This window comes from Dama dama, chromosome 16, assembly GCF_033118175.1.
Source record: "Dama dama isolate Ldn47 chromosome 16, ASM3311817v1, whole genome shotgun sequence".
NCBI classification, from domain to species: domain Eukaryota; kingdom Metazoa; phylum Chordata; class Mammalia; order Artiodactyla; family Cervidae; genus Dama; species Dama dama.
In genome coordinates this window covers 24,719,486-24,739,131 of record NC_083696.1, presented here as the reverse complement: position 1 = coordinate 24,739,131, position 19,646 = coordinate 24,719,486, and the positions used below count along the sequence as shown (strand labels likewise).

Below are 19,646 nucleotides of genomic sequence, written 5' to 3'. Positions count from 1 at the left end.
CACCTTTATCAAACAGGCCCTTCCCAACCACCCAAACTAAGTCATCTAATGACTTTGGCCACCTGATTGCATCAGTTCTTCATCAGTTCTTTAGATTGAAGGCAGGAGGAAAAGTGGACAATAGAGGATGAGATGGTTGGATGGCATCAGTGACTGGATGGACATGAGTTTGAGTAAGCTCTGGAAGTTGGTGATGGACAGGGAAGCCTGGCGTGCCTCAGTCTGTGGGGTCGCAAAGAGTCGGACACGGCTGAAGGACTGAATTGAATAGAATGTTTATCTCAATCTTTTCCCTGCCTTAAATTCTCTTTGTAACACTCATCCCAACCTCAGTTCTCTCCTGTCCTTGTTAAATTGCCCTTTTCTTTCCTTTTGTTCTCTAAGATGTGAGCTTTGTAACATCTGGGATGGCCTGTCTCATTCACTGCCACTTGTTCAGCACCCAGGACAGCATCTAGCTCATGTTTGATCACTTGACCAATAAATTAAGAGATTGAACAAATGGATTTTATTTGGAAAAGTAGAACAAATAAAGCCTCATTCAGCTTCATCTAACCATTTTTGAAGGAGGGAGAAAAACAAAACTCATAGTATGTCATTGTATCATTCTTGATGTTGGAAAGCACATAATAGAAATTGACTTTGGCTGCTGTATATGAAAGGGAAAATTTATTTTTATTTATCATCCATTCAGGACTCCTAGTCCTGAGAAGTAACATCCAGTGAACCAGACCTGTCTTGGATGCCTGCTTTGCTGTGCCAGGGCAGAGAGAAGAAGGGTCTGGTTTTCTTGGCCTCCATTGGAGGAGTTCTCTACTGTCCTAGGCTGTATACAGCTGGGGCAGGGCAGGCCGGGGGGAGGGGGGAGACTGGGGGGTGTTCTCCGACAGCAAGACCAGGATTTTAACGGGAACAGTGGATGTTGGGCAGCCAAAACATGACAGACATTGAAAGCATTTGGGAAGTTGTTCTGAAGTTTCTCTGGGCCTGTTAGAGCCACGCCACAAGTCATGTGAACATTTACCTACTTCCTCCATCTTCTTGGCCCATAATGACCATAGCTTTCCTCAAACCCAAATCTTCACTAGTCATTAACGTTCCTACACCACTGTTTTCAGAAGATGCTCTCAGATGCTCCTTGGCGCTCTGTCGCCCACACAGTAAGCTGTAGTTCCTTCCAGGCCCAGGGGACCCACGGGACCCGGGCCTGCTCCCCTTGACCTGTGCTCTGGCCGTTCTGGTCTCGCTGTGCTGCTCCGTGAGTCAGATGCAGTCCCCACAGGATCTGTGTGCTATGCACCCCTCGTTTCCTTCTGTTTCTGCCCAAGTGTCCTCCTTGGCCATTCTATCTAAACTGTGTGCACCCCAGGGATTTGTTCAGTTCACAGCTGTATCCACCTGCCTAGAACAGGAAGCTGCAGTACGTACTTGAATGATTGAACAAATATGTAATTCTGGAAATGAGTTCCAAAAGAGAAATTCCAAAATGGTCCCAAGTAACACGTATACAGCATTCGAGGTGACTGTTCTGAAGTGGCACGTACTCCTTGGTTATGTAAATTATGTTGCCTTATTAAAAATGAATCATCTCCTGCCTCTTGTTTTACGGCACTGGATCAACAGATCCCACTGAATCAAAGTCTCCTTGTTGACAGAGACAAAACAAAAAAGCCTTAGAAAACAACTGGCATTTTCTGAGCGTGCCTACAATAGAAAGGGGAGGGTCCACAGTGCTCCCTCTTCTTCATGACTTAGCAGTGTGGCTTTGGTGTGCTGTTTCCGCTTATTACTCTGATGGCCCTTCATGCAGGTTCATGGAACACAACAAAGTGCTTTTTCTTGTTGGTGATGAAGTGACTTAAGAATAGTTATTTTTTTGTAGAAGTAAAACATGTTCTAAATTTACTACCCTTGGAAAGGGTTAAATTACTTGTATTTTAGCAGGATCCTTGTGAGCTGTTGCACGGGTTCTCATCTCATGTTCATATATCTCTTCCTATTTGGTGGTTCTGTGGGGTACTTGCAAGAATGTTACATGAATGGCCAACCTGACACCATGATTCCATAGTATCAGCATTGCAACCTAGGAGACCTGAGGCTTCCCACCACCTGGAGAGCTTGCCGGGAACACAGACAGAAAGTAGCTTGGGAAGCTTTTACCTAGTGGCCAGCTCTTTGTCTCCCTGTATGGTGCTCTTGAAAAATGATGTAGCATTTTTATTCCTATTACCTAAATGTTGCAGAACATTTTTGAAATACAGACAAGCAGAATGAGTAAAAAAAATGATCATTATCTATCAGCTGGTCCCACAGAGACAGCTTTCTGCATACATTTTAAATATGTATATGCCTACTTAATATTATGCAGCTACTTATATATACCCTATGCATACCTTTTATTTTATAAAATAAAATCAAGCCATGAATTTATTTCATAAGTTGCTTTTTACTTTTTTACCACATAGTAGATAAGAATCAGGCAGAGGTAGGTTTGGATTCTATTTCTGCAACTTAAATCTGTGACGCTGGGCAAGTTACCAAAACCCTTGTGAGTCTCAGAGCAGGGCCCAAAGGAGTCAGGGGTCAATGCTGGAAGCTCTTGGGATGGACAGTAGTGTAAGTCTGAATCAATCTCAGACCTGTTTGATTTTGAATATGTTAGGGCAGCAGTCAGAATGGAACTATTTTAATTCCACTGGGGATGACCCTATTTTTAGTTCTGATTAATTTCACCAGTCATTAAGACTATCTCGAGATGGCACTTTGTCATCTTGAACTCAAATCCCTATTGGAACTCAGCAGATTGGGTGATCTGCTGAAGTAAGCCCAATATAAGAAAATCAACTGACAGAAAAATACAACACAGTTATCTTCGCTTTACCTCTGAGCTAATACTGGAATTTAATATTCAGAATTAATAAAAGGTGAGTTGAAATAATTCTAATACTCCTTTCTTTATTTGGCACTTAAATCTGATGCCTTTTCATCCACACTACATCTCAGTGGCACACTCTGTCTCTCAGGTTGCAGGATGCAATTTTGCACTGAGCCTTGCTTTTCTAATGAGTTAATTGCTTTATTTCATAATAGAAAATAGCTTAAACAGAAGTACTTCCAAATTGGACTAGAATGTTGGCATAAAAGATTTTCTATTTGGAATTACTATTCCTGAGATATTTATAGAAATCACATTCCACATCAGTCATGTTTAGTTTTCTGTGTGGTATTGCTCTGCAGTTCAGTAACTTCTGTATGTACAGATCTTGCTCCCACTATCAGTATTAGTTGACAAAGACAAACAAACAGGTCATATCATCTTTATAAAGGTTGAAATCACAAATTTTATATGCTTGAGGATGGTAAAGGGTCAGTTACCTTTAATTCCATAAAGTAAAAATATGGTTCAATCTATCAGCCTTTGATTTCTGCGAACTGGATTGCAGCATATGAAAGTGGACCAGATAATTTCTTACCAAACAGGTTTCCTAAAGATTAAGTATTGGTAAGAATTAGAAAATCAAATCACATATTTATGTAACTATTTAAGCATGCCCATTTTGACAAATAGTGTTAGGGAAACTGGATTCCTACCTGCAAATGAATCGAGTTGGACATATATACCATATACAGTAATTACCTCAAAATGAATCTGATACCTTAATGTAAGTATTGAAAGTACAGAACTCTTAGAAGAAAACAGTGGAAAAACTTTTGACATTGGATTTGGCAATTACTTCTTGGCCATGACACCAAAAGCAAAGACAACAAAAGAAAAAAATAAATTGAATTTCCTCAAAATTAAAAATTTTGCCTGCCTCAAAGGATGCTATCAGCAGTGAAAAAGCAACCAATGAATTGGGAGAAAATATTTGCAAATCATGTGTCTGATAAGGGATTAATATCCAGAGTTTTTAAAGAACGCTTTGAACTCAACAATGACAGAACAACCCAGTTAAAAGTGGGCAAAGGGCCTAAATAGACTTTTCTCCAAAAAGATATACAAATTGTCAATAAGCATGTAAAAAGATGCTCAGGTCACTGGTTGTTAGGGAAATGCAAATCAAAAGCACAGTGAGATATCAGTTCACACCCACTAAGATGACTGCCATCAAAAAGCAAAATAACAAAGTGTTGGTAAGAAATGTGGAGAAATTGGAACACTTTTGCCAGGTTGGTGGAATAGAAAATGGTGAAGTTGTTATGAAAAAGTATGGCTGTTCATCAAAAATTAAACACAGACTTACTGTATTTTCCAGCAGTTCCACTTCTGGACATCTACTCAAACAAATTGAAAGCAGGGTCTTGAAGACATGTTTGTACACACATATTCATACCAATATTATTTCTAATAGCCAGAAGGTGGAAGCAAGCCAGATGTTCCTCAACTAATGAATGAATAAACAAATCATGTTCAGCAGAATGAATAAACAAAACATATTCAGCGTTATAAAGGAATGAAATTCTAACACATGCTACAGTATGAGTGAACCTGAAGACATTTTGCTAAGTGAAATAAGCCAGCCATAAAAGAACAAATACTGTGTCACTGCACTTACATGAGGTTCCTAACGTGGATATCTTGTGATGTCAACCCAAAAAAGCCAAGTCTTGAATGCAGTGTTAGTTGTTGATGAGCCAAGTTGGTGGTTTTTCCTTAGATCCTGTGATGCACTGTTTTCAGCGGAACAGAAAGGTCTCTTCAGCACCAAGTGTCTCACCCTCGCATCATTTCCTCCAGCAGATGATTAAGTCTGCATCCATTTCATCTAGCAAAGTTTAGAGTTTTGTGCCATTCAGCTGTTTGATGAGGTTAGTTTCATACTGTCCCTTTGTTAAATTGTTAGAAAAAAATGTGATGAATGGGCTTAAGCTTTTTGGACTTGCAAAATACTGAGTTTCCGTTGAATAAGAAGTGCACACTAACAATGACCATTGAGGGTCACATGCTAAATTTGACCAGTCTACATTAAACTTTTCATAGAACACAGCAAAGAATCATTCTCTAGTGTTGTGCTTATTATGAATACTATAGCTGTAAGTTCTTTAGTCTCTTGAAAATCCTCCTCACTTCCATGAGTAGATATAACTATCTGTGTTGTATTACTTGTATCTCTCTGTTCTAATCAGCTGCCATTAGAAATACCATAAACAACTTGTCTTTTTCCATGAAGTTTATTCTGTAAGTTCTCAGACCTATCTTTACTACACTGAGCAACATGATTATTTACAGTTGGATTTAAATTTGTCAGTGCTTCATTTTTCACCATTTTTTGCCATGTTGCATAAAATACCTCTAAACTTACCGTCTCTAACTGCTTGGGGAGTATAAGCAATAAGTAGCTGCAGTTTATAGAAGCAGAACTCTGTGCTATCTATGCTGTACTTAGTCTCTCAGTCATATCCAACTCTCTGCAACCCCATAGATGGTAGCCCACCGAACTCCTCTGTCCATGGGGATTCATTCTCCAGGAAAGAATACTGGAGTGGGTTGCTGTGCCGTCTTTCAGGGGACCTTCCCAACCCATGATCAGATCCAGGTCTCCCACATTGCAGGCAGATTCTTTACCAACTAAGCCACCAGGGAATAATCCTAAACTCATTTATATTCAAAAACAATCCCTACAGAAAATGTCAATCCTTTTGAAGTTTGTTTTCATTTCTTTTTTTTTCCCATAAATCACCTATATTTTTAAACATAATTCTCAACATAATTGTTTAATAATAGCATCATAAACTTCCAATACCAATGTGCTTTGTTTACTAAACACATAGGAATATACTTAATTATTGAAGGGATATATATTTTCTTGAAACTTACCTCTCATCCCCCCCCAACTTTTGATTGAGATGTGGATAAGAAATGATTTTACCTTCCTTTTAAAATCACTTAAAGAAAAAAAAATAAAATAAAATCACTTAGAGAAAATCAAAACCTCTCAGTCTACAGTATTGGAGTCGTAGGAAGTGGTGGAGGCTGTGGCAGCTTGAGTGCATTGTATCTAAAAGACACAGCTGCAGTTAACTTCCAGGTTAAAACTAATTTTTATATGAAATCACCCACTCAGTTTATAAATGTTGGTGACTAATGCAGAATAAACTGCATGGGCAGTGAAACACACGGTGAGCTCGTTCAGATGTGTGACCAACAGTTTTCTTCTTCTCCCCAGAACCTTCACAGTCAGCCTTTCCTCCGCTTCCTGGTCAGCCCAGCTGCCACTTCAAGGATAAGACTTAGGGATAAGATTTAAGATTTGCAGCTGTTTTCATCTTCCTGTTGGTAGAAATTAAAGCTACCAATAAGAATATGACCTGCTTTTGTTTAGCTTTCTATTTATTGAAATCGCAGTCTCCTCACTTAAAGGTACTGGAGTGAGCAGAGAGATGGATCTAATAGAATACTGCAACAGGGGATGATTATCACTTTCCTTAAAAAAGTAAAACCGTGGGACAAAGCCTGTTTTCATGAGCGATTATCTGTTTTTATTTTCATTAAGTTAAAATTAGTTTACAGTTCATTTACCGTAAATAAGTCTTTAAAAGCACACGAGTTGAATTTCTGAGAATTTGATGTTTTATCTGAACTGAAGGAGAAATGCCAAGCTTGATGGACCTGTCATTCCTCCTATGAATGACCTAAGGGAAAGGAGACTGCCCCTACCCTCCTCCACTACTGTACATCTTTTGGTTCCTGACACAGTAATGATTGTGGATTGGATTCAGGAACATGCCAACTGTGTTACCAGTAATGGGCAGTGTCAGAATCACTTAATAGTGATACAAGATTCTTAAGTGCTTTTAGAGTTTTAATAATTTTATAAACTAATGAAGAAATGAGGTTAAGTTTTGAAGTAGTTTTCCAGTTACTTAATTTTAACATAAAAATTTCTGGTCCTGGTTTGTTTTTCCAATAGAAGAAATGAAAAATTGAGATGTTTAAGCAAAAGGCTGTCAAGTCATCGCACGCGTTTTCTGTCTCATCCACGCTGTAGGGGGAACGCAGCGACTGCCGCGTGCCATTGGGATGTCCCTGGCGAAAGAGCTCATCTTCTCTGCGCGTGTGCTCGATGGCCAAGAAGCCAAGTCAGTGGGCTTGATCAGCCATGTTCTAGAACAGAACCAGGAGGGGGACGCAGCCTACAGAAAGGCCTTGGACCTAGCAAGAGAGTTTTTACCTCAGGTATTTTAACTATGTTTCTTTTTTTGCTCTTTTTTATAACCTTACAACAAGTTGACAAAACCAGCGATCGTCTTACCTACCTATAATGTCCTTTGCTTGCTTTCCAAGTAGAGAAGTGTACAGGTAGCTGTAAAAGTAGAAATCATATACTAGATTAGTATTAAGAGCCTTCAGAATTAAGATTTGAAGGTAATTCAAGGCCCTTACTGTAGCTGCACATTGATAATATATTACGTGCGTGTTTATCACATGCAACAGAGATTCCCAGCAACTTAAGTTCTTCGCCAGCTAGTCCTCCTGCCCTGAACGGTACACGTGGGCTTTCACACTGGATTGTCCCCAAACTGAAACACAAATAAATAAGGAGCCCACAGTCCATTATGTCAAGCGAGCTTTCATTGAGATCACTTAACTTGAGATAACCTGCTTAAATAACACCAGTTGTTTATCTTACTGTGTTTGTTTTCATGGTGATGGAGGCCTTGTTTTAACTCCTTTGTGCACAATCCACTTCTTCAGAAGTAGACTTCAAGTCTGGGAATCACTGCGCGTTTACTCACAGGTCTTAATCCTCGTGAGCAGTAGTATTAATAATAAACAGAGTGTCAAGGAACCTGTTTTAAGGGTTTCTTGGTTCTCTCACTCTTGCAGAAGTATTTTTCAAATAGTCCTTTGTTCGGAAATCATAGATTAAAGGACTTTTGCCAAGTAAACAATTAGTGATTTGTCTTTATTCCCAATGGATTGTAAACTTTTATAATCCCCTAACCATTTCTGGAGTCAAAATTACTTCCTCTCTAACTCAATCAGTATTTGTAACCTCTTTTGAGGCCATGGATTCTTTTGGGAGCTCTCATGAATCTCTCTGGAGAAATGCACGCACCCTCCACATTTGTTCGGGGCTCTGTATCTGGTTTCAGGAGGCATCCGTGGAGTTCTTTGTTGTCAGACAGAGCCCAGGTCTGCTGCGGCGCACCTGTCCCTGCGAGCTGTCAGATGGGGCCTCTCATTTGAGTTGGCTTCTAAAGCCACACTGCCTGGGTGTCGGTGCTATTTCAGCGCTTCTCAGTTAAGTTAGGAGCTGTAAGCTCTTTCAGGGTGGGGTCCTTATGTACGTTCATTGCCTGGATGAGGTAACACACAGCCTTATACTCTGAATCTATAGAGAGCTAACACAAGACTTTCACTACTTTGAGATTAAGAAGAGCTCTCCTTGTGACTTTGGTATTGATGTTTCTTCAAAATATTAAGGAAACATCTAGCTAAAGAGAGATTAAAGGTGTACACATATCAGAAGTGATAGTTTAGCTCCATACAGATTTAGCCACTTCCTGTAGCTTAAAACTTGACGACCAGTACACGTCTCAGTTGAAGTAAAGCAGTGTATTTAAGGAAGGTTTGGGCGTAATTCCAGTTCTGAGATTCACAGCCTCCCATGGTCCTTGGATGTGAGTGGTCAGCTCCCTGTTACAGATCTCCGCTGGGGTGGCGGGTGGCTCATTAGCCCCTTGGTGCCTCTGTGGTTCCATTCTTCATCTCACTCCTGAGAACTGGCTCTCTCGTATGCGATCTTGCTCACACACATGCGCGCGCTCTTTCTCTTTCTCTCTCTCTGTGCCCGCAGCTCACCCCACCCTAGAACCTCCTTCTCCCCACCTCCACACTGACATCTGACTGCACCCTGCCATGTGGTAAACCAGGCTGTCCTCATCGTCCATTTCATCTGAAGGACACCCCTCTGAGAACATTAATTGCTAACATTATTTTTCCCCTAGCTGAAGGGAGATGTCAGATGACTTCGGAAAATGTGTAACTGTGAAACTATATGCACACAGAATTTGAGGTGGAATAACTTTTATTTTTAAAGATCTTGTTACTACATGATTAGTCTCTAAGTAATTAGGAAACTTTTAAACAATTAGGATTTCTGCGTGATTTCTGTATTTGTGTGTATCTACTTCTGTTTTTCTGAGGAAAAAAATAGTTTGTATATATAGAAGAGGCACTGGTTTCATATTTTAAAAAAGAAGCTAATTGAATAAGCGTTATATCTAATAGTGTTTTCATTTTCCTATTTCTCCAGTTTCCTAAACCTTGCTGCCCAAAGTGTGGTCTGTGGACCAGCAGTCCAGGCATCCCCTGGGAGCACGGCCCATCCCCGACCCTGAATCAGTCTCACCATTTTAACAAGGGACCTGGGGACTTGTGTGCATATGGAAGTCTGGCCAGCATTTGTCTGGGTCAGCTGGTGATAAAAGTGACAGGATAAAATTCTCATTGAGAGGAGTACTCTGTTTTGTTTTGTTTTATTTTGTTTTTTAGTGAATTGTTGATCTTAAAAAAAACTAGTACATACAAATTACATTTGGAAGAATTCTAACTAAGATACTTGCCTAACTAAGATACTGCCTAAGACTTGCAGGGTCTTAAAATTTTTCAGCATGTGATTTAGGAAGAAAATTTAGGTAGGTTAAAACTGATAACCAAAAAAAAAACATGCCATCATACATTTATGCACTTACTGGAGTCCTTTATTGTGCCTCTTATTTAGAACCTCTTGCATTTTAATTCAAAAGATGCTTTAAACTATACCATTGAATTCTAATTCATCACTCATAACAATTTTCAGGAATTTTAAATATGATCAAATAAATTCCATCTGGAGGATTGTGGTTTTCTAAGATAAAACCTTCTCACAGAGGACTCTCAGTTTTGACCCTCACACATTCTAAAGGACTCATTTGGACTTGAAGCTTTTGTGTAATGTGGGAGTACTGCCTGGAGGACATGTCTTTACTAGTACATCATCATTGTGATTAATTATTGATGCCCAGGGAAGAACGATACAGATCCACTACCTAAAACAGATGCTATCTGTATATGTGCTGCCGAAGTGAGCCAACAGATGCTATCTGAATTTCCATGTTAATCAAGAGCGTCAGCCTCACCTCCAGCCCAGTTCAGTTCAGTTCAGTCTCTAGTCATGTCCAACTCATTGCAACCCCATGGACTGCAGCATGCCAGACTTCCCTGTCCACCACCAACTCCTGGAGCTGACTCAAACTCATGTCCATCGAGTCAGTGATGCCATCCAACCATCTCATCTGTCGTCCCCTTCTCCTCCTGCCTTCAGTCTTTCCCAGCATCAGGGTCTTTTCCAGTAAGTCAGTTCTTTGCATCAGATGGCCAAAGTATTGGAGCTTCAGCTTCAGCATCAGTCCTTCCAATGAATATTCAGGACTGATTTGCTTTAGGGTTGACTGGTTTGATCTCCTTGCAGTCCAAGGGACTCTCAAGAGTCTTCTCAAACACCATTTCAAAAGCATCAATTCTTCTGCACTCAGCTTTCTTTATAGTCCAACTCTCACATCCATACATGACTACAGGAAAAACCATAACTTTAACTAGATGGACCTTTGTTGGCAACGTAATGTCTCTGCTTTTTAATATGCTGTCTAGGTTGGTCATAGCTTTTCTTCCAAGGAGCAAGCGTCTTTTAATTTCATGGCTACAGTCACCATCTGCAGTGATTTTGGAGCCCAAGAAAATTAAGTCTGTCACTGTTTCCATTGTTTCCCCGTCTATTTGCCATGAAGGAATGGGACCAGATGCCATGATCTCAGTTTTCTGAATGTTGAGGTTTAAACCAGCTTAAACTTTCACTCTTTCACTTTCTCCTCCTTCACTTTCATCAAGAGTCTCTTTAGTTTCTCTTCACTTTTCGCCATAAGGGTGATGTCATCTGCATTATCAGAGGTTATTGATCTTTCTTCCATCAGTCTTGATTCCAGCTTGTGCTTCATCCAACCTGGCATTTCACATGATGTACTCTGCATATAAATTAAATAATCAGGGTGACAATATATAGCCCAAGCTTCTGTCAAACCACTGATGGGTATGTTAATTGTGCCAAACACTCTTACCTCCTTTTCTCTTTCCTACTTAACTTGTAGGGAGATTTGCTGAACAGTGGAAAGCCCTCTATTGGACACATGCCACCTGCCAACCTCCGAGCATCTAGTGTGCTGTGCTGCAGCATACTGTGGGCTCTGCGTCCCATGGTGGTGCAGTAGTTTGTTAGAATTATGGTTTATTAATAGTTAAAAGCCTTGCATGCGTGCTTAGTCGCTCAGTTGTGTCCGACTCTTTGTGGCCATTTGGGCTGTAGCCATGGGATTTTTCAGGCAAGAATACTGGAGTAGGTTGCTGTTCCTTCCTGTGGAAGATGTCCCCAGCCCAGTGATTAAAACTGCATCTCCTGCATTTCCTGCATTGCACGTGATTCTTTACTTTCTGAGCCATCAGGGAAGCCCAAAGGCCTTGCAAATCTCCTAAAATGAATTTTCCGTCAGTTATCTTACAGCCATTGTTGCTTCTATGCTATGGATCCACCAAAGGGATTTCCTGAAATTGACTGAGATGTACAACATGATTTGCATAAATAATAGTTAAAATATGTTTTGTTTGAATTTTAGGGACCTGTTGCAATGAGAGTGGCAAAATTAGCAATTAATCAAGGAATGGAGGTGAGTTTCCTAAGCTTTTTGTTGGAATAGGTAGTAGAGATTAATTTAAATGAACCATTATTTTTTAATATTCTAAAATATTTACTGCTGTGATTACTGAAAGCTACTGAGGTGTTTTTTAGCTACATCAGTGATTTCATTCTGCTTATAGCTGTAGTTGATTCAGTATCATAATCACAGAATCCAGTAATTTCACTTATACCCTGCAGCGTATGACATGCTTATTATTTTTGCCATTGAGTTAATAGACTTATTGGCTAGTAGTTCATAGAAAACCAAAACAAAAGAGTATTCTATGTATTCTCAGCACCAGTATCATATTACAAAAAACCATTTTTTTTCTAAGGAGAACTTCCTGTTGCAAAGCTCCTGCTAAGCATGGAGACCATCTTTAACTTCTCCATGTGCTTTCTTCAGTGAGACACATGCAAACCCTGTAGGGAGCCCTGGGGTTACTCTGGAGATGTAGTCCAAAGGAGCAGAGGCCCCAGGACAGGGGAGAGGTAAGCAGGCCAAGGGATCCATGCAGGCACCCATTTACTTTGGGCTTTGCATTATAGCAGTTGTATTTTAGGTAAATTATAGGAATTTTGAAGAAAGATACTTCTTCCTTACAGACCCAGAAGTTCTATATTTTCCTGGGCTTCATAGCAGTAAAACAAGGTTGAATTTGTTAGCAGTAAATACGTTTAAAAAAATATTTAAGGCATTTGATTGGGTTTTAAAAATTCTTTCCCTTCTCCAGGGGATATTTCTGACCCAGGGATTGAACCCGGGTCTCCTTCATTGCAGGCAAATTCTTTGCTATCTGAGCTGCCAGGCAATATATAGATATATCTTATGTACTTTATAAAGACTTCACCTAGATTAACTCATTTGATCTTCCAACAACCCCATTTGGTAGGTACTATAATTAGCTACTTGTTCAGATGCACCTCTCTGAGGCAAAAGAGGTTCAGTAACCTCTGTAAGCAAGGTTACACAGCTCGCATGAAGTAGAGTCAGAATTTGAACCCAGGCAAACTAAGTTTCTCGTGCTGGTCATACTTCTGATTTGCTATATTACATCAAAGAGTTCTGTTCTTTTGGAATAAGGTTGTTAAATTTGAATTTATATTGATATACCATATTTTTAAAAAGTAATTCTTGCTAAAATGAATTATATTTTTATTATCAGGTCGATTTAGTAACAGGATTAGCCATAGAAGAAGCATGTTATGCTCAGGTATGTGATAAAATCTCTAATTCAATGCAGATACCCCTTACCTTCTGTATAAGTCAACTAAATTATATATCATGAGCAGATTCGAATCACGCCTATTACAAAATCATACAAATGGGTTGAAATTGTTTGTTTCTTCTCTTTAACTATCACCAGCTCTTGTGACTAATTCTGTTTCACTTAGTGATGACTCCTGTCTACATAATTTAGAAAACCTTTGGAATAGTTGTTAGTAGCATTTGTTCTGTAGATGTCTCTTTGGCTCCTGTTGTGTTTTCTGGGTGTGGTTTGAACCCTCACTCCAGACCAGAGAGATGGGAGAAAGGCAGCTGTGACCATGTGCCTCTCGGGAACATCAGAGTTTGAGACTCATTGACTTTTCCTGATGTTCTGAACCTTTTCTCCTACCCACTGAAAGTTTAGTAATTCAATTACATACAGTTTTCTTTTTTATACACAAATTAATAGGGCTTTTTGTAGAGGAACAAATCTTCCTTCCTCCCTTTCTTCCATCCTTTTTTAAATGAAAGATAATATTTTGTTTTAGGGCATGTAAAGTGGCACAAGAGTTTTGTTCCACCTTTTCTGAGAATTGGAAACTGTGTTAGCTCCCTTTTAAGCATGGCAGAGTCATGAATTAGAAGCAAGAGCTAGAGTGCTAACTGTGTTCAGTATATATAAATTGCCACCTGTCATTGATGAATGCATGCCATGAGTGAACTAAATTACAAACCTCTTAGAAATGGACAACCTCAGAGTCTGAAGAAAAATTTTAAAAGCATATTTGGCCACACCTTATCAAATGTAAAGGCACAGGAAACATACAAAGTAGTCTGTCAGACCACAAGGGAATTAAACTAAAACTCAGTAGCAGAAAGATAGATAGAAGCCTACCTATTAATGGTGAGATTTCATCTTTTCAATAAGACTGAACAGGGTGCTTTTAAATGACATACGTCAAAGAAAAAGTTTCAAGAGGAATTAAGATATATTTTGAGCTAAATCAAAATGAAAATATCGCTTATCAAAATTTGTGGGAATACATCAAAAATAATGTTTGGAGAGAAATTTATAGCATTAAATGTGTATATTAGAAAAGAAAGTTCTGAAATCAGCTTATTAGAAATGCAAGAAAGGTTATTATTACTGATCTTGTTGACATTGAAAGGATAAAAGAATACTGTGAACTATGTATGGCCACAAATCTGATAACTTAAGATGAAATAGACCAATTCCTTGAAAGACAAAATATACCAAAATTCATACAAGGAAAAACAGATACTCTTTATAGTCCTGTTTTTTATACAGATTAAATCAATAATTAATAAGCTTCTGAAATAGCACCAGGCCCAGATATTTTTCACTGGTGAATTCTACCAAACATTTAATGAGGAAATTATACCAATTACCTACAGTCTTTTCCAGAAAATAGAAGCAGGGGGAACATTTCCTAGCTTATTCCATCAGGACAGCGTGTGTGTGCGCGCTGGCACTTGAGTCGTGTCTGGCTCTCTGCAACCCTGCAGACTGTAGCCTGCCAGGCTCCTCTGTCCATGGGATTCTCCATGCACGAATCCTGGAGTGGGTTGTCATGCCCTCCTCCAGGAGATCTGAACCCAGGGATCAAACCTGCATCTCTTACGTCTCCTGCATTGGCAAATGGGTTCTTTACCACCAGTGCCATCTAGGAAGCCTGAGGACTGTCTTATCCTCATAAACAAAACTAAAGATATTACAAGAAATGAAAATTGTAAACCACTCTCTCTCATGAATATAGATATAGAAATTCTCAGCAAAATAATAGCAAACTAAGTTCAGCAGTCTATAAAAAGAATTATGTGGTACAACCAAATAATATTTTTTCCTCAGATATGCAAGGCTGGTTCAGCACTCAGAAATCAATATAATCCAAGCTAAAGAAGGAACTCTGGTGAAAGAAATCACTATTTAAATAAATAGATAGCTCATATTCATGGGTAGCAAGACTCAATATTTTAAGATATCACTTCTTCCCAACTTGATCATATGTGTAGTGCAATCCCAATAAAAATGCCAGAAAGTTATTTTCTTAATGCTGGCAAACCAGTTCTAGAGTTTGTATGGGAAGTGCAGAGACACAGGTTAGCCACCACACTAGTAAGGAACAGGGTTGGAGGAATGACACTACTCATCTTTAAGACTTAGAGTAAAGCTGCAGTCATCAAGAAAGTGTGGTTCTGGCAAAAATAAAGACAGACAGGCTAATGAAACAGAATAGGGAACTCAGGAATAGATTCATACAAATACAGGCAGCTGATCTTTGACAAACAAGCAAAGGCAATTCAATGAAGAACAGTCATCTTGAAAATCAATAGTACTAAAAGCATGCGGACATTCAACTACCAAAAACAAAAAGAATCTAGACATTGACCTTATACCTTTTACAAAAATTAACTGAAAATGAGCTATAGACTTATTTTTAAATGTAAAACTAAAAGCTATAAAACTTCTTGAAGTTAGCATAGTAGAAATTCTAGGTGACCTCAAGTTTAGCAATGGCTTTTTAGATATAACGCCAAAAGTGTAATTCATGAAAGAAAAAAAATTTGTGTGTATTAAGATTAACTTACTACTCTGCAAAAGACACTTTGAAGAGAATGGAAAGATAAGCCATAGACTGGAAAAAATAATTTGCAAAACATATCTGATAAAGGACTTATATCCAAGATGTAAAAAGAACTTTCAAAACTCAAATAGCTTTTATAGTAAGAAATAGTACACCCATGGTGGATTCAAGTCAATGTATGGCAGAAACCAATACAATGTTGTGAAGTAAAATAAATAAATAATTTTAAAAAAAAGAAGGTATAAGATCTGAAGAGATACCTCACCAAAATAGGTATACAGAAGGCAGATAAGCATAAGTAAATATGGTCCACATCATATGACGTTAAGAAATGCACATAAGACAGGATTTCACAGTTTAGCCATTTCTTATATAATTTTACCACATGACCTAGTGATCATGCAATTTTGCATTTACCCAAGTGAGTTGAAAACCTGTGTCCACACAAAAGCTACAGAGTGGTGTTTATTACAGCAGCTTTATAAAGCTGCTATTCCTAAGTTTTGTAAAGCTTAGAAACAACCACGATGACTTTCAGTAGGTGAATGGATAAAAGCTGTGGTATTAATATATCCATTCAGTGGGGTCTTTGTTACTCAGCAGTGAAAGGAAATGAGCTACTCTGCCAGGAAAAGACAAGAAGGAACCTTAAATACATATTGCTAAATAATGAATTTTAATCTTAAAAGTCCATACTATATCACTCCCAACTATGTGACCTTCTGGAAAAGACATGGGGCGGGGGGAGGGTAGTCAGGGATGACTAGATAGAGCATTAGGGATGTGTAGCCAGTGAACTTGTTTTCTGTGATGCTGTAATTAATGGCAGATACATGACATTATGTGTTCGTCAAAACCCATAGAATATCCCTAATGTTACTATGGACTGGTTAATAATATTGTGTCAGTATAGGCTCATTAGTCATAACAAATATACCACATTAATAAAGGATGTTAATAATAGGGGGAACAATGAGGGGCTTGAGGGGAGTATATGGGAACTCTGAACTTTCTGCTTAGGTTTTTAGTAGACCTAAAATTGTCTAAAAAATAAACTCTTAATTGTATTGAAGTATGTTTAATAAAATGGAAGAAAAAAGTATATTGGAGTTAGAATGATAAATTTGTTCACGTAATTTAAATTTTTTAGATGATTTTACAATTTTAGATTGTCTTCTAATTAGTTTCCTTAGATAAAGCTCATTAAACTTTTATAGTTGTTTCTCATTTTGGGCACAGATAACATACTGTTTTGCTTCTCTTAGACCATTCCAACAAAAGACAGACTTGAAGGTCTTCTTGCTTTTAAAGAGAAAAGGACCCCTCGCTATAAAGGAGAATAGAAGAAACACAAATCTTTAAAATGCCAGTGTAAGAAATAATACTCCTGAAAGTACCTTTCAGATCCACGTATGCCTCAGCACCTGGAATTGCAGTGACCAAAGTGAAGAACGAGTTATCTGTGTACTGATTTAAGTATCTGGAGTGGGCCCATATGCGTACTTTGTTCAAATATGTATCATCATACTCATTCAGATTTGTAAAGCTAGCTGTGTATACTGTCAAAAACACCAATTCAAAATTAGGTATACATTTTTAAATACCTCCTGCATATGAGGCTTTCTGTTCTGAATTTTTTTAATGTGAATAATTTATATATTATACACTCTAGGAAAAAAATATTGATTGTATGTCTCCTGTGCTATAGTATAAAAATAAATTTTATTTCTATACACCAAAAATGTGAAGTTATACCAAATAAAGTTTCTAAGGGATTGTATATTATGGACCTACAGACTTACATCTCACACTGAAAAAGGAGTTGATAGGATTCTGAGTGAAAATTACCAAATATGAATAAAATTAGTGAAAAGAAAACCTGGAAATTTTTCTCTTACCCCATTCTTTTTGTATTGAGTAAGTCATTGCATGTTGGATTTTAGAAGAATCCCCCTGTCCATTGCTGATTCTATCAGGTGACCTCTTTATGTAGTCAGTCTTAGAATACAGTGTGGATGATGGAGAATTAATCCAGTCAGAGATTGGGGCCAAAGGCCTTGTACAGCCAACTGAAGGCCTGGAACAACCTCGAAGCCCTACTAGCCAGTGGCCTGGCTCCCTGGCCTAACCCAGAAGTAAAATGGTGTACCAAGGCTGGCCCAGTGAAGTGCCTTGGTCCTGGATTAAGGGTGAAGCAGGGCTTGCTCTTTGCTTCATTCTCCTTAGCTCTTTGCACCTGATTTCAGTAAGGAAAGAAGGTGAACACAGCAACCCTTTATCCCCCACCTAACAACCATCATACCTTTCTAACCCTGTCCAGGTAAGCACCTAGAGATGCAGGGGCTCCGGGGTCATGTGAGTTTATATGGCTTTGCCTGGGGGGCAGATAGGAAGTGTGTGGGAATTAGCTACGTAATTCAGCAAAAGGGAGACGAACAGTACACTCCCTGAATGAATCTGAGCTAGCTTTATTTTGTATTCTTTTTATCAAACCTCACTGCTTTCTGGGGCTGCATCCCGGGCTGAGTCCAGCAGCACCGGCAAAGCCTCCCTTTTCTGGGACCCACCCGCTCCTGTTACTTGTCAGCTTTGGGGTGCCCCACTGTCCCCAGACACTGCAGCTGTGCTTCATTGTGGTGAAGTCAAGTTCACTACACTACACTACAGTTCACTACACTACAGTTCACTACAGCACGTGGGGGACTGCCTGTCTCATGCATTTCCATTCTCACCACAGCTACTTCGTTCTTGGAAAGCAAATATAGACTTGGAATTTTTGAAATCATCGAAACTTAGCTTTTAATTCGAGAAACTGAACTCTCAGTCTCGACTCTAAAATCCTTGAGAGAGAGAAGCGTGAACTTATCCTCGGCTGATGGTGACCTTGCCAAGAGGCAGGCCTGCTTACTGTTCACACCCGTGCGCTACGGGCAGCCCTGTGCCCTTTGTCGCCTTGGCCACTGACACGGTGCAGACCGTGACATTTGCTGACTGATCAGCGTTGTATGAAAGTTTATTAAAATTCACATTCGGCTCTGGTGATTGTATCTGCTGGTGTGTACACTTTGCTGACAAAGTTGTACCATTCATTTCCTACAAGATAATTTGCAAATAAAGTGCTGGTCCTTGTTTTCGTGGTCCTTTAAAGGCATCACCGACTCAGTGGTCATGAGTTTGAGTAAATTCTGGGAGTTGGAGTTGGACAGGGAGGCCTGGCATGCTGCAGTCCATGGGGTCGCAAAGAGTCAGACACGACTGAGCAACTGAACTAAACTGAAAGGTTTCAGGACCATTTTTCTCTGTCCATGACATGTTCAAAGGCCACTTCCTTTCTGAATAGGAAATAATTATGTTCATGGGGAAAATTGAGTGTGCTGAGTGACTTGTCTCTCCTGTCTTAGATTTGTAGTCTGCTGATTGAACACCATTTAATCTAACAAGTTCTGATTAAGTCACTGGAGTATATCTGAAAGCAAAGACATTCTTCTGTAGTTAACTTCCATGTGTCTGCTCAGCTGTCTCTACAGCCATTTTTATCTCTCTTGGTTTTCCCTTTAGCAGAGCAGTCTTGCTGGGGCGTGGTCCTAACACTCCACCCAGGTTGAGGTCCAGTGGCTGGCTGTCGGGGAAGGTGGGAGAGCTGCTTTTTCCAGAGGGAGCACCTGCTCTGACAGATGAGCCCCGACTTCTTTTGTTTTCCTCCAGAATGTAGAGTGTTTTCAAGTCCTTAAACTGAAATCACGTCAAGTCGACGCAGCAAGCCGGAAATGCAGTGGATGTAGCCATACATTCAGATGGAGTTAAAGGCGACTGAGAGAGAGGGAGGATGATTAACCAGGCACATTTACAATTCAGGGCAAAAACATTTCGTGTTATCTCAGAGCAGGAGACCTACTAGTCTTGAGGTAACGTAGTGCTGGTTAATTTATAACTTATCTCTGGAAGGAAAAGAGGTATCCAAGTTACAGAGGTTCTGAGTCAAGAGAGGACTTATAATCACGGCTGAGAGAGGACTCGGATTTCCTGTGACTCATTTTCTGTGATTTAAAGGGTCATTTCAAGTTTGTGTTGTTTTCAATAAAAAACACCTGGCTTTCCAGTGCCTTTTTTTCCCCT

General features: G+C 39.3%; 1 protein-coding gene across 1 annotated transcript in view; it reads left to right on the top strand.

Annotated features, from left to right (window-relative positions):
- The window catches only part of AUH (AU RNA binding methylglutaconyl-CoA hydratase), a 188,455-nt gene extending 171,022 nt beyond the window's left edge, over window positions 1–17,433 (top strand). The window contains exons 7-10 of the mRNA XM_061163581.1: window positions 6,990–7,177; window positions 11,653–11,703; window positions 12,881–12,928; window positions 16,796–17,433. Of these exons, the coding sequence (XP_061019564.1) occupies window positions 6,990–7,177; window positions 11,653–11,703; window positions 12,881–12,928; window positions 16,796–16,873 (365 nt within the window). The 3' untranslated portion in view covers window positions 16,874–17,433. The remainder of the gene's footprint in view (window positions 1–6,989; window positions 7,178–11,652; window positions 11,704–12,880; window positions 12,929–16,795) is intronic.
- Window positions 17,434–19,646: the final 2,213 nt, after the last annotated feature.